Source organism: Brachyistius frenatus, unplaced genomic scaffold (genome assembly GCF_029030835.1).
Source record: "Brachyistius frenatus isolate BFR_SWC_R1_liver_20210118 unplaced genomic scaffold, ASM2903083v1 Contig_363, whole genome shotgun sequence".
Lineage (NCBI taxonomy): Eukaryota > Metazoa > Chordata > Actinopteri > Embiotocidae > Brachyistius > Brachyistius frenatus.
Window position 1 is genome coordinate 225,489 of NW_027210962.1, and position 25,766 is coordinate 251,254.

At 40.4% G+C, this 25,766-nt stretch overlaps 2 protein-coding genes across 2 annotated transcripts; both read left to right on the forward strand.

Annotated features, from left to right (window-relative positions):
- Positions 1-535: 535 nt before the first annotated feature.
- gstt1a (glutathione S-transferase theta 1a) lies at positions 536-6,887 on the forward strand. Its single transcript, XM_069724193.1, has 5 exons — positions 536-708; positions 1,535-1,622; positions 2,687-2,843; positions 3,960-4,136; positions 6,329-6,887. The coding sequence occupies exons 1-5, from the start codon at positions 600-602 to the stop codon at positions 6,527-6,529; spliced, it is 732 nt and encodes a 243-aa protein (XP_069580294.1). The 5' UTR covers positions 536-599; the 3' UTR covers positions 6,530-6,887.
- Positions 6,888-8,013: 1,126 nt separating this feature from the next.
- On the forward strand, positions 8,014-25,207 carry p2rx7 (purinergic receptor P2X, ligand-gated ion channel, 7). Its single transcript, XM_069724187.1, has 13 exons — positions 8,014-8,217; positions 10,494-10,641; positions 10,737-10,808; positions 11,994-12,066; positions 13,588-13,684; positions 14,738-14,818; positions 16,204-16,339; positions 17,670-17,806; positions 18,048-18,138; positions 22,258-22,323; positions 23,168-23,272; positions 23,927-24,034; positions 24,490-25,207. Exons 1-13 carry the CDS (start codon positions 8,099-8,101, stop codon positions 24,991-24,993), a joined length of 1,737 nt encoding a protein of 578 aa, XP_069580288.1. The 5' UTR covers positions 8,014-8,098; the 3' UTR covers positions 24,994-25,207.
- The last annotated feature ends 559 nt before the right edge of the window (positions 25,208-25,766 follow it).

Sequence of the window (25,766 nt, forward strand, 5' to 3'; positions counted from 1 at the left end):
CTGTGCCTTTTTGCACCTCCCTTTCTTCATGTGTTCAATACTTTTTCCCTGTGTCATTTCACATTATTACACATAACTTAATTTCTGAATTTATTTGTTTTGGTTTCTTTGTATGTATGGATTATTTGGGTTGTTACCAACATCTGGTGAAAATTCCATGTCAATAGCACCTTTGGAAATATATTTACTGAGAAAAATGGTGACGTGTTCAATACTTATTTTACCAGCTGTATAATGTAGTGAGAAACAGAGACCAGAGATCATTATGTGTTACATCTTGATAAATGACATTAATGATTAATTAGTTGTTCATTAATGTCTGATAAACTCATAATTAGGACACAGATAAGAGGCATGTCTAGCATATACAAATATTGTAATCTCCTCAGTGTTTATCAAATGTTGGGCTAAGCCGAGGTCAAAGGTCGGACTGCTCAACCCTGACAGCCTGCTTACTTTGAACTGTCGCCACCATTTAAAAATCAATGCGTCTCACTGGGAGGAGAGGCGGAGTCGTGAGCAGACGGAGGATAACAGGCGCGGCAGGAGAGGACTGGAAACACAAAGGGACGAAACATCTGCAGCCTTCACACTCGACCATGATGGAGCTCTATCTGGACCTGCACTCGCAGCCCTGCCGCTCCGTCTATCTGTTCGCCAAAGTGCTCGGGGTTCCCTTCGAGTTCAAGCTGGTGGACCTCGCTGCAGGTAATCCGACACCAGCACAGACACACAATCCAACGTTTGGATGATACTTTCTGAAATCATGGCATCAGACTTGTGCATGTTTGACTGGAGGTTTTAGTTCACATTCTGCATTAAGATTCATGTTTTTCTATTTTAGAAATAAACGGAACGTTTCCAGATACGTGTAGAGTTTGCAGAGTCAAATGACTTGCGAACTTTGAACTTGTTTCATAATCTGGCAGCTCCAGAAGTCTGCATGATTGTTTTTACAGGAATGTTTCTCTCTCCTTTTTAAATTTGAATGTCTGGAATTACATTCAGCACAAAGTTCTTCCAGGCTTCCAGCTTGTTCTGTGAGCATTAACAATCAAAGCAATCCTCCTCTGGGCTATCACTTTACATTTGACCATTTCTCCCAGAGAGCTGACGGTCCCATCCGGGGAGCTGAGGGGTAGAGTTACGTAAACGCCCAGATATCCGACTTAGCAAGCAAACAGTGGGTGGAGTGTTGTGGATCTGACCTCGAAACATCCTGATAAAACAGTCCTGAGTCCCAGAGATGATAAAACACAATGGAGATGTGCGGTGGGAAAAATAAATAAAGGAAAGACAAGCATTGTGGAGCAGATATGAAGAGGAGGAAAGGGGAAGGAGACTTCTGCAGACATTTTAGTTTCTATAATCTCTTTGTCTGCACATAATACAACAACCCTTTCACTACTTATTCTATGCCTGCTTGTGCGCTTCTCTTCTATTTACAGTCATGTCAACACCAAAAAACTGACAACAGACGAGTTTTCTTGATTTTAGCTGAACTGTGAATCTCCTTTCTGTGTGTTTGTCTCAGGGAAGCAGTACAGCGAGGAGTTTGGAAAAATCAGCGCCATAAGGAAGGTTCCTGTCATGAAGGATGGAAGCTTCATTTTGACAGAAAGGTAAAATAGTGCTTTAGATTTAGGTTTGGCTTTCTTACACTGAATTTAAAGGACTTTTGAAGCTGCTTAAAGTGGTTTAGAAGTGTTTTGGAAGTTTGATTAGTCCTTTTGTTCATATTTTAGATAGAAACAAGTAACTAATTGTAATAATCATTAGATGCAATATAAGGTCACATTCAATGCGGCAATGCAGGTTTTTTGCAGCCAGAGAAATAAACAAGCCGAATGCAGAAGGCTTTGCAGAGTCTCGAGCAGCAGTTCTCTTTGAGTCAGTCAAAGTTTAGGGGAAAACAATTTCCCTTTTATTTTAAAGTCTGCTGAATTCACATGAACTTAACATTTTAAGAAGGCTTTGAGGGAATTCTTTTTATTTTGGAGCAAACCTTATTGTGGTCGTGAAGGATGAGCTAATTCGATTTTGGGGGTCAAAGGTCAAAGTTATTTCGACCTCACAGCGACCCATTCTTGGATTGGATCTTGGATTTTTTTTCAAAGTTGGCACACTTTGTCCTCAAGGATGAACTTACTAAGTTTTTAGTGGTCAAAAGTCGTCGTGAGCTCACGTTTCCATCCATCTGTCTGATTGTGGTGAACGGGATATGTGAACAACGCCTTCAGAGGACTTCTTCAAACTGGACACAAACATTCACTTGGACTCTTGGAGTATCGTCAGCATAAAGGTGATAGGAAATATGTATTTTGATGATGGATCCAAGAGGAAGTTAGCTGGTGTCTGTGCTCTGTCCATAGACCATGGCCAATACGCATTTATCTGGTCAGCACAGATTTAAAAACTTTAAATATAGTGAAATATTTACCTTTAAACCTGATCAGTATTGTGTGAACTCATTATGAGGCCTGAATGTGAGGGAAGTTTATTTATAGTCTCAGTTTTAAGACTCTGGTAAGTTAATTTATCTTTTCATATGAAGGTATCTGATTGCGGTTCTGAACATCTGCACATTTAAAGGATTATTTAAAGTAGTCAAACAAATTAAATATGAAAAATTCTGTCATGTTGGATGTTCAGAGCATGAATTAGTTCTTGTTCGTGTGGATTGCAGCATTGCGATCCTGTTGTACCTGGTGCAGAAACACTCTTCGTCGGTGGCGGATCACTGGTATCCAGCTGACCTGCAGCAGCGAGCTCGCGTTAATGAATACCTGTCGTGGCAGCACATGAACCTCCGAGATCACGGTTCAAAGGTCTTTTTGCTCAAGGTACGTGACCCGGACCGGCCCGGTGCCGCGGCCTCACTCGACTTCCTCCAGTTCACATTTCATCACTTCATTCGTCTGTTTGGTTCCTTTTTCTAAAACTGAATCTATTAGTTTTATAATAATTGATACTCTCCTCTTACTGGTACTGTCATGCAACATATACGTACAGTTTGTGGAATTATACTTATGATTTGTTTAAAAAATATTTTTTAATATGTTTTTATTTAATTTTGATCATGTTTAGTCTTCTCAGCCCAGAGTTCAATTGACCCATTGTAGATTTATTATTAGCCTGGCAGATGAAAAATGAAAAAAAACAAAAACAACCTCTTTTCCCATAATTTTGGTGATTTATTATACATAATATGTACAACAGTAAAATTCTATTTGGATTTGGTTGTTTATGAGAACAGTTAAGAACAGACAAAGCTGAGAGATCTCTGTGTTTCCCACAGGTGGAGAAGTTATTCGTAGTTGTCGATGGCTCACCGTTGTTCATGCAGAGACTCATGAACCAAAAAAATGACAACTCGCATTTTGTTTGTCGCTGTCACACTAGAATTTAACTGCTAGACTTTATTTGTATAGCACCTTTCATAAAAGAAATGCAGCTCAAAGTGCTTCAAAGCAAGAAAATGACATGCAGTGTTTGACATAAAAACAGATATAAAGGAACATTTAAAAATATAGAAAAGAAATGAGATGCATGTGAACAGATGAAATGCATAAGAAACAGGTCAAATTAAACACAAATAAAGTTCAAATATAAAATAAGCACTATCTATTTCAAAGGTACGGTAGTTCAAAGTGCAAGACAGCTTCAAGAGTAGCTAGTTAAAGGCTGATGTAAAGAGATATGTTTCTATCTTTCTTTTAAAAGTATTAACTGAGCAGCTTCCCTGATCTCTAACAGGTAGTTTGTTCCACAGCTTTGGAGCGTAGCTGACAAAAACCGAATCCCCAATTTTCTTTCGGCTGTTTGCCGCTGAACCTCCAATAAACCAGCGGCAGATGATCTCAGTGTTCTTGGAGGCTCATAGTTCACCAGAGAGTTACATGGCTGCTGCTGCTGGTACACTACCGATGTGTCACTGACCTCAGTGTCCCTGTGAGCAGGCTCTGTTTCCTGTCATGATGGGCTCTGAGCCCCCGAAGGAGAAGCTGGACGCCGCTGTAGAGGACCTGAAGAAGACAGTCGACCTGCTGGAGGAGACGTTCATCCAGAACAAACCCTTCATCGCCGGCAACAAAATCTCTCTGGCTGATCTGGTGGCTATTGTGGAGATCATGCAGGTAATAATACTCATCATTTTCACTGCTGACAGTTATTACCAGCTCTAAAACTATGACTGTTTCCTGATTTCTTAGCAAATGATTCTTCTTCTTGTCTAGTGAAGAGGAGTACGACTCAGCCTGTGAGTAGTCAGTTGTCTTCTGTGGCTCTGGAGAGAGTTTGCCAACATTAGAATTGCATTATGGGAAATGTGGAATCCATTACTTTGGAGTTTGACCTGTACCAGAGAATACGTGATTTGATGGAGATACTAATTATTCTGTATTTTTAACTGAAACTTGGTTGGACCGAGATAACAGTGCAGCTGATCTTATTGAATCAACACCTCAACTTCAGTTTCATGAGTGAAACAAGAGCTCATAAGAAAGGAGGTGGAGTTTCTATTTTATTAAATGATTCTCTTCAATGCAAGCAGATGTCCTTTGGTCATTTTACTTCTTTTAAATATGTGACTCTGAATTCCTCTACAGCTTTATTCCTAAACATGTACAGACCACCTAAATACTGTGCAACCTTCTTTGATGAGTTTACTGAACTGCTGTTTATAATCTGTATTGATTTTGACTGTTGTTATTGTTGGTGATTTTAATATCCATGTTGATAATCTCCACGACAGAAGGTCTGTAGAACTATGTGGTGTCTTTGATAACTATGATCTCACTCAGCATGTGACAGGACCCCCCCACAACAGAGGACACACTGTGGACCAAATAATCACCAAAAGCTTAAACATTTCCAAGGTTGCTGTGACTGATGTTGCACTCTCCGATCATTCCTGTGTTTTCTTTGAGACTTCAATCTCCTTCGACACAAATGTCCAAACCGAGGTGGTGACGAAGCGTTACATCTCTGAAAACACCAGTGAACTATTTACTCAGAGGTTCTCCTCCACACCAGCCCTCTCTGGCATCTCAGCCATTGAGCTTGTAGATAGCTTCAATTCTAAAGTTGAAAATGTTATTGATGCTGTTGCACCCACTAAAGTGAAGGTTGTCTCTGGGAAGCAAAGATCTCGTTGGAGAAATGCCACGCTGGTCAGAATAGAGAAAAGAGAGTTGAAAAGCTGAGCAAAAAACAAATCTTCAGGTTCACTGTGACATCTATAAAGAAAGACTTCGCAATTATAATTTGGAACTGAGAAATACAAGGCAGTCCTTCTTCTCTGACATCATAACCAAAAACAATAACAATACACGCGCCTTATTTGCTCCCGTCGACCGGCTAACAAACCCTCCAGTGTCAGTAGCTGCTCAGCTCCAATCCACTTGGGCATGCAATCAATTTGCCTCCTTTTTTACTGACAAAATTCAGATAATTAGACAAGCAGTAAGTGCCTCCGCACCAACCGCAGGATATGTGTTGTTCCCATTTAGGAACCTCAGTGTAACACTCGACAGTCAACTCTCCCTTACTGCCAACATCACTGCAACAACACGTTCCTGTAGATACATGCTGCACAACATCAGGAGAATATGTCCTCTTCTCACTCAGAAGGAGGTACAGGTTCTGGTCCAGGCTCTGGTCCAGGCTCTGGTCCATGCCCTGGTCCATGCTCTGGTCCAGGCCCTGGTCCAGGTTCTGGTCCAGGCTCTGGTCCAGGTTCTGGTCCAGGTTCTGGTCCAGGCTCTGGTCCATGTAGAACAGAAATCTAGGAGTCATGGATTCAGACCTCAGTCTGAACAGCCATATCAAGACAATTACAAAATCAGCCTACCTGAAGAATATATCAAGGATTAGAGCACTTGTGTCTCAACAGGATTTGGAAAAACTTGTCCCTTTATCTTCAGTAGACTTGACTATTGTAACGGTGTGTTTAAGGGTCTCTGTAAAAAGTCAGTCAGACAGCTGCAGCTGATTCAGAACGCTGCAGCTCGAGTCCTCACTAAGACCAAGAAAGTGGATCACATCACTCCAGTTCTGAGGTCTTTACACTGGCTTCCTGTCCAACAAAGAATCCACTATAAAATCCTGCTGTTGGTTTATAAAGCACTGAATGGTTTAGGGCCAAAATATATTTCTGATCTGCTGCTACCTTTATGAACCATCCAGACCCATCAGGTGGTCTGGGACGGGTCTCCTTTCTGTCCTCAGAGTCAGAACTAACTGGAACAAACTCCCAGAAACCTGCAGGTGTGTGAGACTCTCAGCTCCTTTAAATCATCTTTTTTTTTTTTAAATATGTGTTTTACAGCCCGTTGCGACCGGCGTGGATGTGTTCGAAGGTCGGCCGAAGCTGATCGCCTGGAGAGCACGAGTGAAGAAGGAGCTGGGTGAGAAGCTGTTTGACGAAGCTCACGACGCGCTCATGACGGTCAACAGTCTGCTGGAGAAGATGAAGATGACCAAAGAGATGGAGATGTTCAAAGCAAAGTTTCAGAAGGTTTTCCTCTGAAAAGGTTTCTGTGTGTAAACAGAGAAATTCACTTCATTTGTTTGATGGTTGTTCTGTATTTGTAGCAGCAGAATTTTGCAGTTTAGATATGAAGTGTTTAGAATCCATTTAACCAGCTTCCAGGTATTAAAGGGGTAATTTTTGTCTTTTTTGAAGTGAGACGTGCATCTACTGCATCAGTGCAGATGGATGAGTTACTCACACTTCCAAAAAATGTAGATGTGTTTTTAAAACTATCCATCTCTGTAAAAATCTGTTTGTGTTTATCTGATTTTACATTAAAGAACATAATTTAGATAACAACAACAAAAAAAAATCAAAATTTTCATGCAATAAAATAAATAAATGATAAAATGGACACGTCAGAACTTTATTTTTCTATCAATGTATTTTTAAAAACATGTTTGTGGAAAGAGAAAAGAATGAATTTAGAAATAAAAACAAGGTCATTTCAAAGTGGTTTTCTTTGTCGTTAAAGATCTTTAGTTCTGTGTGGTGACAAAACCATCTTGAAAAGGCTCGAATGCCATCTGGTGAACGCTGCAGAGACCCCGACATGAGTGAAATATTCTCATTTACATTTCAACTCTGCACACACAACTACTCAGGCTGTCATTGTTTCCTCATGGACAGTCTGTGGTCACTTTTCCACACAGATATTCACTTGTCCTGCTGGGAACAAGAGGCTCTTTATCAGGAAGAGTAGCAGAAAAAACAAGTCGATATGTAAATATGTAGTGGTTTCCAAGGCCGCAGCGTTTCGTTTTTACATGTTTACAGAATGGGAGGAATTTTCTAGTTTATTTTTTTTCAGATGTTTTTCTGTGGAAACAGGGGCAGTAAATCCATTCAGGGTTGTCACATTGATTAAGACCTTTCTTGTTGTCACCACTGAGACAACACTGCCATCTACAGCACAGGGCCTCAAAAGGTAAAAACAACAACAACAACACCCGAATTGTGATCAAAAAGGTATTAAATACTGACATTTCTGTAATGTGAGGTTAGAAAAAGCACCAAATTTTGTTTATTTTTTATTTTGGTAGCTTTGCACACTCTTCATGAAGTCATCACATGAAGCTTTTCCATCAGTCTTTAAGGAGTTTCCACATGTGTTGAGTTTTGTTGGCTGTTTTGTTGAAAGCTGATGCAGCACTCCATCACTGCTACTTGGTCAGACAGTCCTTACAGAGGCACGAGGCGCGTTTTGGCTAATAAAGATTTTCTTTCCCAGTAAAGAAAAAAAAAAAACGGCCATATTGTCATGGTAACAAATTGTAGCTTTAATATTAAAACGGCAAGTAATATTATTAACGTGAAAATTTAAATCAGACAAAAAAAAAAAAAAAAAAAAAGGTACAATTTTAAAGTGAACTTTTTGGACTCTTAATGTGAAGTGGATGTTGCAGCTGCTGCGGGGATGTTAGACGTGAGAGCAGCAGCAGGAGTCTGGACATGTGACCGTGCACACAGGAAGAGGAGCCAAGAAATGAGTCAGAGATTCTTCCTCCACAAAATAATCCGCCAGACGGATCTGAAAGTCGGAAGAGGAGCTGCTGGGTCACCATCATGTCGTGCGGGCTGCTCGGTCTGTGTCAGTATGAAACCTACAAGCTGGTCCGCATCCAGAGCGTCCGCCTCGGCTCCCTGAAGTGGACCCTGAACGCAACCATTCTGCTCTTCATCTGGTAAGTGAACATGTGAAATATTTCAGTCCCCTCGTCTCTCTCCGTGTTGCACATTCAGCTCACACTTCCCTAATTCTGCACTTTCACTCCGTCCTGTCAGCGCTCCAACCGGCGCACTGCTGGCTGGCGTGTTGTTCCGGGCAGGGACGAGCACTTAGATCCAGTATCCGGGGCCTGGACTACCAAGCAAGTTCAAAATGTTTTCATTGTCTGGATTCACTTATGCAACAACCGGGGTAATTGGAAAACCAGAATCGGTGATTTTCATGTCACGTTTTCCCAATCTGCACATTCTCAAAGGAGCATCTGACCAATCACAAACAAGGAGGAGTTTTACTGGCAGCAGAGCTGCATATTTTACAAACGACCAGCAAACTATAATATTGAATGAAGAAGTTAAACATCTGATTTAGGCTAGAAACGGCTCAGATTTCACCGCAGCATCATTAGTACACCAGCTCTGTTTTAGTAATCAATCAATGCGTTGCTTAGATGTATTGTCATGTTGTGTATGACCAATACAGCTCATTCTTAAAAATAAACAAATCTAAAAAAAAACGTTTTCAAAGCTGTAGGGAGGCTTACTTTCATATCTTACTAGTAGGCTTCAATCAGTCTCTGTTGAAGGATGATATCCGTAAACAAAAGCACAAGGAACTGAAACCTACACTAACTGGCCACTGCATTAGGTGCACCATGTTCGCACCATGTTGGACTCCTTTCACCTCCAGAACTGCCTTTTTGTGGCATAAATTTAACAAGGTGCTGGACACATTCATCAGAACAGCATCCTGCAGTTGGTGCACATTTGTAGGCACCATCTGTTGATGCAAAATCTTTTGTTCCACCACATCCCCCAGGAGCTCTCGTGGATTGAGATCTGGTGACTGCGGAGGCCATCTGAGTACTGTGAACTCATCGTTATGTTCAAGAAACCGGTCTGAGGTTTTATGAGCTTGGTGACATGTCATGTTATCCTGCTGAAAGTAATCATTAGAAGATTGATACACTGAAGAGATGGACACGGTCAGCAACATTACTCTGGTAGGCTGTGGTGTTTAAATGATGCTCACTTGGTACTAAGAGGCCTATAGTGTTGTAAGAAAACATGGCTGACACTGTTGGACCAGCAGCAGCAGCAGCCTGAACATGTCAAAGCTGGACGGATCCATGATTTCATGTTGTTTACATCAAATTCTGACCCGACCATCTGAACGTCGCAGCAGAAACTGAGACTCCTCAGACTAGGCGTCATCAATCTTCCATTGTCTAATTTGGATGAATCTGTGCCAATTGCAGCCTCGGTTTCCTGTTCCTAGCTGACCCAGAGTGATGTTCTGCTGCTGTAGGCCGTCTGCATCAAGGTGTTCTTCTTCATACCTTGGATTTAATGATATCAGTCACTGTTGCCTCTCTGTCAGCTTGAAGCAGTCTGGTCCTTCTTCCCTGACCTCGACCATCAACACAGCCTTTTTACCAAGAGAAACCCTGCTCACTGGATGGTTTTTAATTTTGGCTGTTCTCTGTAAACCCTACAGATGGTTGTGTATAAAAACCCAGTTTATCAGTAGTCTATGAAATACTGAAACCAGCCCTTCCAGTACCATCAACCATGCCGCACTCAAAGTCCCTGAAACAACCTTTCTTCCACATTTCTGTTGCTCGTTTTGAACATCTTCAAGTTTCTGCTGCATGATCTGCTAATTAGATATTTGCTTTAAATGAGCAGGTTTTTTTTAATGAGCAGTTAAATATGTGTACCTAATGTAACAACCAGTATATTGTATAAAAAACTGTTGGGAAAGCCAGAGCTTGGCAGGTCTCTGGACATTCTTTCCCCTTAAGATACTCTCTTGATATCTGTGCACTGAGCTCCACTGGGTTTTCTACAATCAGTGGTACCATTTTCTAAGATAATTGATTGGTAATTTTGATCTGTTTTCTCAAACACAACCTGCTTTGGCGCAGGTTAGGTCTGCAGCATTAGTTACCATAACAACGTATCACAATAAGATGTGAACCACCATCATAAACCTGCAAACTCAGAGTTGAACCCAAAGTTAACTCACTAACCCCCAATCCTACGTAACAGTCCAGGCCTCGGGACACTTACAAAGCCCTCTGAGGATACCCACGTCCTTATCTTGGACACGTTGTTAAAAGTTTGTAATCTCAAACCCCAGCCCCTTGACTATACTCCCCTCTGTGCTACTAGCTGATCTGGAGTTTTAGAATCTGAGGAACTTGCATTAAACGGTTTGTTTTTTGTTTTACAGTATCATAATGCTGTGGAACAGGAACTACCAGGAGTTTGACCTTGTGGTGAGCTCCGTCACGACCAAGGTGAAAGGTGTAGCTCAGACGTACCTGCCCGGGGTCGGGGACGTGGTCTGGGATGGTATGGACTACAGCGGGCCCTCGCAGGTGGGAGCTCAATGCTTTGGGTGCTGGGCTGTGAATATTCTTTGGGGTTTGTTGAAGAGAAAGACTTTAAAAGACATCTTTCTCTCTCTTTTTAGGACAAAAACTCCTTCTTTGTGGTGACCAATGTTATTGTGACAAAGAATCAGAAGCAGGGGAAATGCCCAGAGGTGCGCTTTCATCTTTATTAGTACTTATAATTGATATTATTTGATTGGAATAATCTATTTTAAGTAGTTAAAGAACTATAATGTTTAAAGACCACTAAGACAAAAGGAAGTGGTGATAATAGAATGACCCCATTTCCACAAAATGGGACGCTTTGTAAAATGTAAATAAAAAAAAAGAATGAAGTTATTTGTAAATCATGTAAACCCGTATGTCATTGAAAATATACCAAAGAAAAGATATCAAATGTTGAAACTGGGGATTTTTTTTTATTTTTTTAATGAAACATAGATGGTTTTCTGTGAATTTGATGGCAGCAACACGTTTCAAAAAAGTTGGGACAGAGGCATGTTTACCTCCTCTTTTTAACAAACACTTTTGGGGGCTGAGAAGACCAGTTGCTGGAGTTTTGAAGTTATATCTGGTTTCTTCTTTGGAGAGTTTTAACCTGCATTTGTGGACGCAGCGATGAACTGTGTTCACAGACGATGGTTTTCACAAGTGTTCCTGAGCCCATGCAGTGATTTCCACTCCAGAATAGTGTGTTTTTAATGCAGTGCTGCCTGAGGGCCCGAAGATCACCACCATCCAATATTGGTTTCCAGCCTTGTTCCTTGTGTTCAGAGATTTCTCCAGATTCTCTGAATCTTGTAATGATATTATGAACCGTAGACGATGAAATCCACTAATTCTTTGTAGTTTTAAGTTGAGGAACATTCTTTTTTAGATTGTTGAACTATTTTCCAACACAGTCTTTCACAGAGTGGTGAACTTCTCCCCATCTTCACTGCTGAGAGACTCTGCCTCTGAAATCATCTTTATATACCCAATCATGTTATTGATCTGTTGCCATGGTAACCTGATTAGTTGTGAGATGTTCCACCAAGTATTTCTTTTTTATCTTTACACAACTTTTCCAGTTTTTTGTTGACCCTGTCCCAACTTTTATGAGATGTGTTGCTGGCATCAAATTCAAATAAGCACATACGTTTCTCAGTATCAACATTTGATGTGTTTTCTTTGAGCTATATTTCATTGAATGTGGGTTTATATGATTTGCAAATCATAACATTCTTTTTTTATTTAGTTTTTGGACAGCGTCCGCACTTTTCTTTGAGACGAGGTTCTACAATGCTTCTGTTAAAAGTCAGCAGTTTTCTTATTTTGCAGCACTGTTTATATTCCAGGTTCCCCTTAAAGGCAGATTGTGTCGCTCTGATAAGGACTGTAACAAAGGAGCCTGGGACCATCAGAGCCATGGTACAGTAACTGGTTTTATTGGAGCCCTGTCAGCCACAGAAGGTTCTTTAGCAAGTAATGGATGACTCAGTTATGTGGATATTCCACATGTTGTCCAAAAACTATTAAAACCACATCAATGAGCCACAGTGTTGAACTGAGAGATTGTTTTTTCATTATCATGAACACGCATTGTAGTTTATTTTGAAAGAATCCCATTTACATTGTCCTGCTTTCACAAGTCTGTACAATTGCACCAAATGGGGATTAATCTGCTGCCACAAGTTTAAACATTGTTGTTCTATTTGTAAAAATTTAAACTAAATATTTACAAGTTGTTTTGAAAGAATTTCTTCAGAAGCAGTGTAGATTTCATAAGGTATTGACACATTGGTGCTTTTATTAAATCAATTAACCGCAAGTAACTAAAAGTATAGAAAAAGATGGCTTCACCCTTTGAGAGGAGGTGTGATGTGCACAGAGGACAGGGAAGTACTTTCAAGTTCCAGCGCTTGATCAAAATCAGTAACTGAGTTCGACATGCTTTTGTGAGCGGTGGTCCCGCTCCGGTGATTCTTCACGCACCTGAAACCTACGCAGAGAGCGCACGTCAAAGTTTGTAGCAATCTCTGGAAATCAGCAACAGAAACCCACGACAATATGAATTGTCTGGAGAGGTGTTTTGAGTGACATTTGTGTTTTCTTGGGGCGGACTGTCACTGTCCAAACCCAATGAAGGCTCACCAGGTCAGGCTCGCGCCAGGTGGGTTTTCGTTCACATTCGAGGGGTTGTGGTGCGTCATGAATTCATCCCCGAGGGTCAGACTGTCAACACCGAAGTGTACCGTGACGATCTGAAGGAAAACATTCGGTGATGATGACCTAAACTGTGGCGCCGTAGCACTTTGGATTTGGCTCCCTGATACTTGTTTCTGTTCCCCAATAATTAGTAAAAAGCTTGATGTGCACTCTGCTCAAGGTTCAGGTGCGTAAAGAACCGCCGATGCAGCCGGCTGCTGCTCACAAAAACAGGTGTAACTCAGGTGCTGGTTTTGATCAAGCAACACAACTTGGAGTACAAAGGTTATAGCTTCTCTGAGGGTAGTGCACCTCAAGGTGCTGTGCACCATTCGTGTGCAACAAGAGCAGTCTCTGAATCTTTGAGGAATTTGTGTAAAATAATGCATAAGACATCTTAAATATTTCCATTTGGATGATATTAATATGAAAGTCTAATAAAGACAAAGAGTTTTAATAAGCTCCAGTCAGACAGTGAGGAAAAAGACCATTACAAACTTGCATACAACGACCTTAAAGCTATTTTAGCGGAAAGAAAGGGAGCCACCACCTGTTTCCACAAGAAGCTGAGGAATTTCTCATTGCTGTGCTGCAGTTTTAGCTCAGTCTAAAGTTTTCTGCAACTCTCTGCTAAAGTAATGATTTGGGTTCAGTTCAGCTGCTGCAGAAATCAAAATGTTTTTTTTCATGCTGTGCTGTGACAGAGGGACTGGAGTTTACAGGACAATTGTTCCTCTGCTGCAGGGATTCAGACCGGATCATGTGTCAAGTTTGATGTGTTGAGGAAAACCTGCGAGGTTTCTGCGTGGTGTCCGATAGAAACCAAGACAACCCCTCCAAGGTAACTTCAATTCAGTTTGGACTCCACAGGGTGTCAGTATGTAGTTAAAATCGAATTAGTTTTACTTTGTTGGTTTAGAGTAAGATGTTTTGTCATTTATTATTTGATTGTTTCCATGAAGTTTAGTAGAAATGTTCATGCTTGATGGATGAAACCAAATGACTCTGGCAAATTATACTCTGCTCCCATTGGCTCAGCTGTACTTTGAGATGACGTGAACATGTTAATGTTAGCATTACATCATGCTAAAACATCATGTCATCAGCATGTGTGCTAAAACGTTAAGATCCCATACAGACGTGGATGAATTTGTTGATATGAAAAAAAGAAGAACCTTTAGAGGAAATCACTGCAATCAAATGACTCGTGTAGCTCTCACTGAGACTTTTGCACCTGTCAACAGGTAGTTTGGGTCGCTCTTTCAGAGCACACTGCCTGAGCTATCTCCGTCATGGACTGCATGTTTGAGCTCTTTCCATAGATGATTAAAATGATTCAGATCAGGAACTACAGAAGGCCACTTCAGAAGAGTCCTTTGTTTTGATCTGAGCTGTTCCAGGTGCTTTAAGCAGTTTTTCAGGACTATTATCCTGTTGGAGGACCAATGGCCTTTGGCTGAGAGAGAGCTTTCTGACACTGGGCAGCATGTTTCACTCCAAGAAAGAATTTCCCCTAATGCTGTCTCAGATGTAGCTCGACACATTTCGTAGATCGATGAATATGCAAATACTGAAGCCCCCACCTCTCTCCGCTCACTGGTAGCTTAATGATATGGAAGGCCTCACTCCTGAGTTGACTGGTTCCTCAGGTATGTGACATATTAAAGCCTGGAGCCGATCTCAGCTGACATTGTGGGAACACGAGATACACCGTGGGCAGGTCGCCATCCCCTTGTGGAATCCCCATGACAACCTCGCTGCTGTATTTAGCTTTGTTTTAGTTTTTTAACTAGAGACTGAAACATTGAAGTCCTGTAACTTCTGGGCTGCACACCCAAAGGTGATGTTGTCTGGGGTGTAATTTATTTGTTTATTGCCTCTTCCTGTGATGTAGGCCTGCTCTGCTGGCAGCAGCGGAGAACTTCACTGTCCTCATCAAGAACAACATCAAGTTCCCCGCCTTCAATTTCATCCGGTGAGACTTCTCTATTATTGACCTGTTAAGTCATGATGAGTTTAATAAATATTACAGTTCTTTATCATATGTGTATAAAACAGAATTAGATGACACCAATTATTCTCTCTTTGCAAAAAAAGGAAGCTGCATGTCTGTATCTTATTTTTTTAAATTTGTACCTTGCATATATGTAATCATGCCAATCCAGTACATCCACATGCAAGACTCGCATAGTGGAGACCGCTTGAATAGATACTTTTTTCAGTTCATTTTTTTATTTAATACATTTTTTTATTCAAAATTATATCAGCCTAACAAGGAGTGAAAAGTTCTCTGAAAGATTTCTGAAAAAATGTCTATAAATTTGTCAGGATTGTTTGGCTTCCTCATAAAAGTTCAGTGGGGCTGAGGTTAGGTGACTGTGGAGGGAAGTCCGTGGCAGTCAGCACTCTTTGGTCTTCAAGTAGTTCTTCAAAGCGTTTCGGTGTGTTTGGGCTCATTCTCCTGCTGCTGTATGATTTGGATATAAAGCGGCGGGTCGAGCTGGACGTGCTGCTTCTGCTCGGTCACTGTGAGTTTGATGAAGAGCGATATCATTCTGTGTCCCGCTCGTCTCATTACATCCACCCGTCTGTATCATCACAAATCTCTAAATTGGATTCATCAGTCAATCAGACTTTTTTTTTTACCATCGTCCACTGTGAAATGTCTAAGCCCACCCCTACAGTGTTTGTACCCGTTTCCCCTCCTGACAAGTAGTTTACAGATGCTACTCGTCCTCTGAGACACGACAGGACAGCCTTCTCTTGCAGGACATTTGCTGATTGGAGTCTTATCTGTATCTGTGGTGAAGCTGCTTTTGTATCTCTGTGAACAAATCTCGATGTGTTGATCATCTGATTCTGCGACCACTTCTGGTCTAGCCGCTCCCACTTTGGATCATCCGGTCCAGCTTCCAAAGAGTGACTTTCATTTAGTTCTGATGCCATGTTTCCCACGATCACAATGCCGCTTAGTCAGCAAGGTTCTGCTGAAAAGTTGCAGCACAGCCGTGTTCCTAACAGGTCAGTGGCTGCAGGTGAATTTACTCAAACAAGCCTCAGATGAGTCGATCAAATCTACCCGAGTGTCATCTGAACACTCTTCAAAAGAGGGACACAAATACATGTTTCTAAATCTTAATTATTTGCAGGTTTACGTAAAATTAGTATTTTCAGTGTGTTCTCAGACTTTTGGACTCCCCTGTATATAAACTTAAATATTTAGTTGTACAGTATGATTTACATGCACACTGAAATATCTGACTAACAACAGTGTTTGCAGCTCATTCAGTTCATCAGTTCTCCTTCCTGCGAGGGACACCCTGACTTTCTGGGAATATTAGAGTTTGTTTTGTCTTCCAGAAGGAACATCCTGCCGCAGATGAACGAAGCCTACCTGAAGAGCTGTCGGAGAGGAAACGACTCGCTGTGTCCAATCTTCAGGCTGGGAGACGTCGTCCGAGAGGCCGGGGAGAAGTTCTCCCAGATGGCAGTAGAGGTGAGGTCACATTGATGTTTCTATGAAGAGATCTGAAACCTGAATACGTTTCTAGTTCTAGTCAGTAAACTATCGTGGGAACATTTGAACTTTATGGCTAAAATGTCAGGATGCTGCAACATTATGAGACTAGACCACTTTGAATTTTTTGGGTTTCTTTTAGTGAATCATTTGTTGTTCGCAGGTAGAAATGAAACAAAACCTGAGAGCCAAACAAGGAAGTGCTGCCACAACACACCCTCTTCAGGTTAGGTTAGGTAGTTACTTTATTAATCCCCGAGGGGAATTTTTTTTCGCTACAGCAGCATACAGAAGCAATAAGATAATAATAGAAAAGCAATAAAATAGCAGTAAAAAAAAATATTAAATATAAATATAAAATGCACAGTATATACAGTACAGTATATATATTATATACAAACAACCAAGAAACACAGTCAACAGTGTTATATTTGTGAGAATAAAATGAAAGAATCATCAGACCTGTAGTTATTAAATAATAAATGTCTACTGGTTTTTTTCCCCTAAAAAAAAACAAAAAACCCTTAACCTCTTTTACAATGATAAAACATCCGAAATAAAGAAGTCTTCACTGTAAAAATCTTTATTAAATATTTTTTTGTTTGAGTGTTAAAAGTATTATGTTCCTAAAACAAAAAAAAAAAAAAAATCCATCCAATGAAAATCTACCTCTTGTAGTATTTTGTGAAATCAGGTTGCATTTTTCTTGATTTGAGTCCAACTACCAGACTTTCTTTCTACTTTCAGGACACTTATTTTTCTTAGAAATGTTCTTTTCTCTTGTTTTAAGAAAATAAGGCTTTGAAGGACTCAAAGATTTAGAGCTCTCCAGTGTTCATCTGCATTTTTAAAGGGACCCTTAAATTTAAACTTCACAATTTCCTCATCTTCTTACTGTACGATGATGTTGGGTGTCACCTGTGTACAACGGTGCAACAATTTCCCAGAGAAACTTGAACTAAATATCTCCTTGGCAGCCATTTTTTCTTCAGCCATTTTGTTGATTCTACCTTCGATTTGAGCAACGGCCTTTGACAAAAGAAGTATTTATTTCATCCTTTAGTGAAATAAATAAAAATACAACAAGTACTCGTAAAAGCGCTGCGTGCAGTGTTACTTACGCAAAATGTATTTAAAGTGTTAACTACTTCAAGGAGAAATTTGCCCATGTGATTGTTACAGTATTACATTTATTTATTTATTTATTGATGTAATTCCCTCTTAAATTGATTTAATTCCAAAAAAAAGCATCGACTGTTTGACACTTTATATGATCAGTGAGGTTTTGCGGTTCCACTTGTGGCCACAGGGGGGAGTCATCGGCATCCTGATCAAATGGGACTGCAACCTGGACCAGCTCATGCATCGCTGCCTCCCCAGATACTCCTTCATACGGCTGGATGAGAAGGAGAGCAACAAGACGCTCTACCCCGGCCTCAACTTCAGGTGAGCCCGGGTCATAGGTCAAGTTCACCATGTTCAGATGACTAAACTTTGAAAATGAATTAATAAATTCCAGCAGGCACTGTGGTACCAGAAATATACAGGTTATATTTAATCTTTGTTTCATTTCAGGCCCCGTTTCTGATTTGGTGTAAATAAACCCCCTTCCTGTTAAAAACTCTTCAATCAGACCAAACTGCAGTGTTTTTAATTGTATACATCATATCTGCTATCTTCTGATCAGGTATGCAAAGTACAACACGGTGAACGGAGAGGAGGAGCGCACGCTGTACAAAGCGTTTGGGATCAGATTTGATGTCATGGTGTTCGGACAGGTCGGTGCATTTGTCCTTTCATTTTGTCCTCTTTTAGCTTTTCAGGCTTTTTTAAATTCAGGATTAGCAGTTTTTTGAAGTTTGTGATTAAACTGGGTGCAGTCGGCGCCACATTAGCAGGACGCAGTTAATTCAAGAGTTGTTTATCGTGGTTATCGGTTGTGGACGGTTTGGTTTGAAAAGGCCAATAAGTTTGTTTTGTTGCATTTTGAACACAAAGTTTGAGATTCATGGTGGAAGAATTAAAAGTAATCTGTCTGTTCAGTTTCCTCTGCTCATATATGTCTCTTTTGTCTGCCTGCTCGCCCTCCCTACGCATTTTGATTTTAAACTGCCGCAGCCGGTCTCTCAGTTTCTCTCCATCTGGTCTGTGATTTTGTTTTACGGCTGGGCGATATCATGTAAAAAGAATTGTTAGTTACCACTATAACTCATTTTTAAAATACACTTGTGGACTTGTTATCAGTCAATAGTAACACTTAACAAAGATTTGTATTGTTTCCGTTCTTTTTACAGCACAATTTATAAAAAAAAATCAGATTTATCACTGACTTCAAAATAGAAAAGTGAATATCTGACAGCGTCATATTTACCAGTTCAAACCCTGTTAATCGTGCTGTAAAACGAAAACGGCCTGATCGTTTCATATCTCCTGTTTATTCAGGAAATCTAAAATGAATCACTTTAAACACTTCAGCTCTTTGCATTTCCAACAAAGCCGATAGTTTTAGTTGAGCTTCTCTTCAGAATTGCAGCTTTTTTCTTGCAGTATTTAATAGTAGCTTTGTTCTACTCAGTGTTGTATTGACTGAAGACAAAGTGCGTCCCCACGTCCAGCCCAGTGGACAGATCTCAGCCGGCCTGGTTGTCCCTCTTCAGTTGGAGTTAATTGGACCCTAACCCTAACCCTGTTGAATTTAAAGGCAGGTTAAGGCAGCTCCAGAGAGTTAAGGGATGTCGTAACAGCTTATGAAAAGAATGCATTTTATTTGTTTAATGTGTTTCATTGACTAAGAGTGGCTTCATATTCGTTAATTGATTAATTGCAGAGTCCTACTTTGTTTGATTAGATGTCAATCAATTTTTGTGTTCCTTCTCTCCACGTTAACCAGCACCAGACCCATTTCACCATTTGTAGTTGACAATTGTTGTAGGACTGTTGTCTGCTACTTCTACTGCCATCTTGTGTTTGAATAGTGCAGTCGTTTAAACTATTTTCCGAACTGAGTATTAATGACATCACCACCACTTTCAATTCAATCTGTACAAATATTTTAGACACGATGGCTCCATTAAAACCAAGAAAACCCCAAATTAGACACCAGCCATGGCTAAACAGTGACATCAAGTCCCTGAAACAGTCATGTCGCAAAACAGAACAAAAATGGAGGCGTTGACTTGAACAAATTGAGAGTTTTACAAAAAAATGTCAATCAAGCAGGGAAGATGGCAAGAGAGCAATATGACAATGATCTAATTAACAAATATGGGTCCAACCCCAGAATCCTTTTCAATGTTGTAAACCGCACATCCGGTCCACCCCCGACCACCGTTGAACCATTAATTGATAAATGTGAACAATTTAAGTCTTTTTTCTTTGACAAAATTCAAAACATCAGAAACAATATTTCTTCTACTTCCCAGACTGTTCCTGAACTTCCACCTCCTAGCAGCAACCGTACCGTAGCTTCCTTCAATATATTAACAACTACTTATGTGACTGAGATCATTGCCTAAAATAAAAAAAACTCCACCTGCTCCCTTGACATCATTCCTACCAACTTCCTTAAAGAAACGCTGGCCATCACCGGTCCATTCCTGGTGAATCTGTTCAACTCGTCACTCTCATCTGGCATCGTTTCTGATTATTTTAAAACGGCAGTCGTACAGCCTTTACTTAAAAAACCTACACTCGACCCTGATACTCTGAATTATTTCCGGCCAATTTCTAAACTTCCATTTCTTGCAGAGGTCCTTGGAAAAAATCAGAGCCGAACCAATTATTTCTTTTATGAATTGCAATGGTCTCCTTGAAAAATTTCAGTCAGATTTTAAGAAGGGTCATAGTACAGACACTTCACTCCTCAGGGTTTTAAATTATCTTCTTTTAGCAGCTGACTGTCGTCAAAATACTTTTTTACTCCTGTTGGACCTTTCTGCAGCTTTTGATACTGTTGATCATAACATTTTAATGAAACATCATAAAAAAATTGGGTGGGTACTTCAGGCTTGGTTTTAGATTGGTTTAAATCTTATCTGTCGGGGAGGTCATTCTGTGTAAAAATTGGGAATTTTAAATCGGCACCGGCAGCGCTGCTACACGGAGTTCCACAGGGTTCTGTTCTTGGACCGTTACTATTCTCTAGCTACAAGCTGCCTCTCGGTCATTTAATTAAAAAAACACAATATCAATTACCATCTCTACGCCGATGATACACAATTATATTTCTCCTTTGACAACAACCACACTAACCAACTAAGGAACTTCCACATGTGCATTGCTGAAATAAAAAAAAACTGGATGGCATCAAACTTTCTGCAGCTAAATTCAGAGAAATCAGAAATTATCATCATAGGTCCAGACTTATCCCAAAATTATATTTCCTCCCATCTCAGTTCCCTCTCAGCTAACATGACTTCCTCCAGCAGAAACCTCGGTGTGATCTTTGACAACCTGCACACCAACTCTGTTGTCCAATCGTGCTTTTTTCAACTCAGGAAAATCTCAAAAATCAGGTCATTTCTATCCCCCAATAACCTAGAAACAGTAATCCATGCTTTCATCTCATCCCGTTTAGATTACTGCACTGTACTCTTGCCTCACACAATTTAACATAAACAAACTTCAACTCATTCAAAATGCAGCAGCCGGATTCATAACCAGGTACCAACAGGAGAGAGCACATGACACCTGTTTTTGAAATCACTTCATTGGCTCCCTGTCTGTTTTAGAATACATTTTAAAATTTTAATGATCACTGTATAAGGGTCGCAGGGGGCTGGCTCCTGAATATATAGCTGACCTCCTGTCCCCCTACGAGCCTACATGCAACCTTAGACCTTCTAATTGGTCGTTCCTGACCGAACCCCGAACTAAACACAAAACTAAAGGTGACCGGTGGTACTATTCACACGGCCTTCATTCACACACAGTCCATGTCTCTTTTTAGGCCTTCACGCCGGCAACCGCTGTGGACGGGGGCATTATGTTTTTGGGTTGTCTGTCTGTCTGTCTGTCTGTCTGTCTGTCTGTCTGTCTGTACGTCTGTCCGTCCATCCCATTCTTGCAAATATCTCAGACACGCTTTGAGGAATTTTTCTGAATTCGACAAAAATGTCCACTTTGAACTGAAAGATTAACTGATTTGATTTTGGGGGTCAAAAATCAAGGTTGTCCATCACTTAATAGGATTAAATGATGAGGTGGTGATGTTTTACATCCAAAAGGTCAACTTCACTGTTTCATCATAATATTATGCAGAAACACTTTTCTGGCCATAATTCACCACCATAACTCAAAAACAGAAGGAGACACTGTGACCATATTTCACATGTAGTCAGATACTGAACTGGTGACACTAAACTTGAAACTGTTCTGATTGTTTAGATCTTCTGTGCTGTCGGGTTGAACATGTGTGTGAAACATCCACGTTTTAGAATTCATAGCTTCTTTATAGCAACATCCATATTTGAAGCATCGTCTGCCGTCATGGCAACAACTTTGTGTTCTGTTGATCAGTTTTATTGGCCAAATTTAAAAACATAAAAAGAATTTGAACAACGAAGTATTACAAACTTCAACTTTGTTTATATATTCATAAAATACCTTTTCAGTAAAAATCTAATTTGCATGATTTATAATATTTTACACTCGGTATCTGTACATTTTGGCTGATATATTTTAGTGCTTTGTATCCCAGTTTGCTATTTTGTTGAAAGGAAATCCAAGATAACAGGTCATTAGTAAAATAAAATTACTGATTCGTGATACAAAACTTTCTTAATCAGTAACTTCATGTGTGCCTGAGGAACTTCTGACCTCAATATTTCTGCATTTTTGGAAACAACTCTGAAGGAGAGTGTAAAGAAAATACCAAAACTGTTTTATCTATTTTCCAGGCGGGAAAGTTCAGCTTCATCCAGCTTATCATCTACATCGGTTCAACACTGTCGTACTACGCTCTGGTGAGAGACCACACATTTCTTCATCCTCCTTTAGTGCTGAACACAATGGTGCTCAGTGTTAACGTCCAGAATGGGACTTTAAACATTTTACTGCAGTGACCTCAAAGAGCTGTGAAAGTCTCTTACAGCCAGTAAAGGAAAAAACTAAAAACTAAAGTTTTTATTTATTAAATTAAAATTGAGATAAAACATTGAAATTAGGAAAATGTTGACTTACCATGGAGATTTTGTGACACTTTATATCATGTGAATTTTAGTTAATATTTTTTATTTCATAACTTTCTATACTTGATAAGTCAAGATTAATAGTGACTTATTATGTCATATCATAAACTTTTTTTTTGTCTCTTGTTTCTTTTTATTTGATAATTTAGAAATGGGGACATTTTTAATTTAGACTTTTATCAAACTTTTTACATTAAGTGAAGATTGTAGTTGCGTAGTGCCTTTTTCATTCCCCAGTATTGACGTTTCCTTATTTTATTAATTTGTATTTATTGATCTAATAATGTTCATGTATCTCATAACTTTGACCTTTATTTGTACTTTTTTTGCACAATTGTTACCTTTTATTTTATGATTTTGACATTATGTTTGTAGGTAAAATGTTTGACTGAAATTAATATTTTATATATATTTTAATAAAATCTTTCTTCATAAATTATTTTTTTTGACAGAAATGGGGCTTAATAAAGAGAGAAATAAAGTCAGACTGAAGAGTAAAGCTGCAGTGTAAATGCGACTTGGTGTTAACGCTTTAATATTTTCTCAGAAGAGATTAAGAACTGTGGCTGCAGAAAAGAGTTCCTCGTCTCCACTCAGCTGAAACTGTCTTTTCCTGCAGACGACCATGTTTATCGACTGGCTGATTGGAACCAGCTGTTACTCTTCAGAGGTCGGACAAAACTATTCAGAGAAGAAAGTGGACACAGTACGAGACCAAGAGAAGGTGATGAATAGTTTGATGTGACCAGGAATGTGATATTTCAACTGGGTGTCACAGCAAAACGCAAAATAAACATGCCGGCCCACTACAGCAAAATGTGAAATAGGCACGCTTTGGCCTGCCTACGCGTGACGATTACACATTTTTCCTTTTAATAGACAAAAATGAAACCTACTGCATGTGTAGAGCCATGTAATTTACAGGAAAATGAAACTTGTAGGTAAAACACGCGGTTGAGGTTAGAAAACAAAAAACAACTCGACAAAAACATTGTCATCTCCTGGATTTGAATCTCATCATCTCGCATGGCAGTCTATGACTAACGCCACCAAATCAACCCTTCTGCCTCCTAATACCGCCAAAAAATGTCCTATTGCCTCTTGCAGGATCTTGGTCACATGATCCCGGGTCACATAACATTTACATGCGTGCAAGTTTCACGCTTTCCAAACGTGTAACTGTCGCGCCTAGACGGGCCAAAGCGTGGCTACTTCACGTTTTGCTGTAATGGACTTGCGTGTCTATTTCACACTTTGCCGTGATACTGGGTTGGATCTTGTCTGTACTGTGGCTGCAAACCGAGTGTCAAACTGTTTCATGGAAACCCCTAATGTGTTTTAATAGTCTGTTAACTTTTTCCAAATGGCTGTGTTGCAGTGCATCCTATGTGTGGCCTACGTTGATGAGAACAACCTTCGATTGGTGAAGAGATCAAAAAAAAGAAGTTTACAGGACATCAAACCGATCTCCGTTCACCCTCGCAAGGTAAGCAAATAAACCACTAATATGCTTAGAAATCAGATGGAAAAGAATTACCACGTTTTCATCTTTTCTTCAGGATCACAGTAACCCGGTGATCTCTGTCTGTACATCCATGGCTACACTACAAACAGGAACTACTAACTGATATTTCTGCATATTTGTAATACCAAAAAAATTCCACAAATATAAGCTGAAAATGGGCTCAGAAGAGAACAGCAGTGAACCCATTAAGCTGATATTACAGCTCTCCTGACGACTCCCATCATCATTTTGGCTCCTCAATAGGCCCTTTGTGATGAGCACATTAGTTTTGGTAAAAGTTGATTTGAAAGATTTATTTCATGTCTAACTTTGTGTTTCAGTTAAAGAAGTGTGTGTGCTGTGCTGCATATACAGTACCTTTCAATTCTCACACTCGTAGATGAATAGTTACTGACATGTTGTCTACGTCCAAACAGGAGGACACAGGACACCTGAACGCCATCTTCTGTCTCCTCCAGCCGGGTTTCGGTGCGGATCGTAACACTCTGCCTCCCCTCGGCCATAAAGCCGACCCGAACCCTAAACCCGGTCGTCCGGCGTGGTGTAAGTGCGGCTGCTGTGCTCCCTCCTCTCTCCCGCAGGAGGCGCTGTGCTGCAGGCGAAGCGACGGCGCCTGCATCACCTGGTCTCCTCTCTTTGAGCAGCTGGTGTTGAGTCGCTCCCTGCTCGAGGCCGTACTTTGGTACCGGGGCCCCTTGTCTCCTCTGGATCAGGTTCAGACCGCCGCCCTGCGTCACTGCGCCTACGGACAGTACATCAGCTGGAGGTTTGGGTTCCCACCCGCCGACACCCACCCTGCCATCCCCAGCTGCTGCGTGTGGAGAATCAGGAAGGAATATCCCAACCCGGATGGGCAGTACAGCGGCTTCAGACCCGTCAGAACCCCGTCCATGCAGGCCTACTCTGACGGAGAGCTGTGAGAGGAGTGTTACCACCGTACGGAGACTGAATTCCCTCACTGACTGACCTACTAACAATGTTTCTGCCTTAAATCTGCCTCTTAAAAAGCAAAAAATGCAATAACCTCACTTAGCTGGGAGGAAAATTTCAATTTTTTTAGTTTTTGTCAGCTTGTGTTTTGTCAGAAGGTGATGAGAGGGTGAAGAAGTCAATAAATCACTGCACTTTCTAAGATGATCTGTTAAGTTATTTGGTTGCTCAGCTGCTTCTTTTCTCTCTTTCACTCTCTTCAGAAGTAACTTATCACTTGCATATGCAGTGTTTTTCTTCAGCGTTCACATCCAAAGTATTATTTGGAATGATGGAGTTTTGTTCCAATATGGGATACAAATTTTGCATTTAAACAAAATGTCAAACCCCAAACAGAACGGGGCAACAAAACTGTTGATTCACTGTGTTTTTACAAACCGTCTGAGAGCTCCGAATGAAACATTTCTAGCGAGGAGTTTTGGCTCAGGAGCGATTTAGAAAACTTCTCAGAGCAACTCCAAATAAAGAAGGGACAAAAACCTTTATGTCAGTGAGGAGGAGTGGTCGACCCTATTGCTAGCTATGACCGATGCAGAAGTGTCTTCAGCTGCAATACCAGCGAGTGCCACTAGAGGTCGGCTCCAAAAAGCCTCCGGCTCCATAGACTCCCATTCAACTTCTCTCATCAAATCCAAAGTGAATAAAATGTGTCCATCAGTTATCTCGGTGTTGTTAGCTAAAGTCACTCCTTCTTCTTAGTTTT

Coding starts and splice junctions, on each gene's coding strand:
- gstt1a (XM_069724193.1), top strand. CDS start 600: ATGATGGAGCTCTATCTGGACCTGCACTCGCAGCCCTGCCGCTCCGTC. Junction 1,623..2,686: donor AGCTTCATTTTGACAGAAAG/GTAAAATAGTGC, acceptor TGTGGATTGCAG/CATTGCGATCCTGTTGTACC. Junction 4,137..6,328: donor CTATTGTGGAGATCATGCAG/GTAATAATACTC, acceptor TGTGTTTTACAG/CCCGTTGCGACCGGCGTGGA.
- p2rx7 (XM_069724187.1), top strand. CDS start 8,099: ATGTCGTGCGGGCTGCTCGGTCTGTGTCAGTATGAAACCTACAAGCTG. Junction 13,685..14,737: donor ACCAAGACAACCCCTCCAAG/GTAACTTCAATT, acceptor CCTGTGATGTAG/GCCTGCTCTGCTGGCAGCAG. Junction 17,807..18,047: donor TACCCCGGCCTCAACTTCAG/GTGAGCCCGGGT, acceptor TCTTCTGATCAG/GTATGCAAAGTACAACACGG.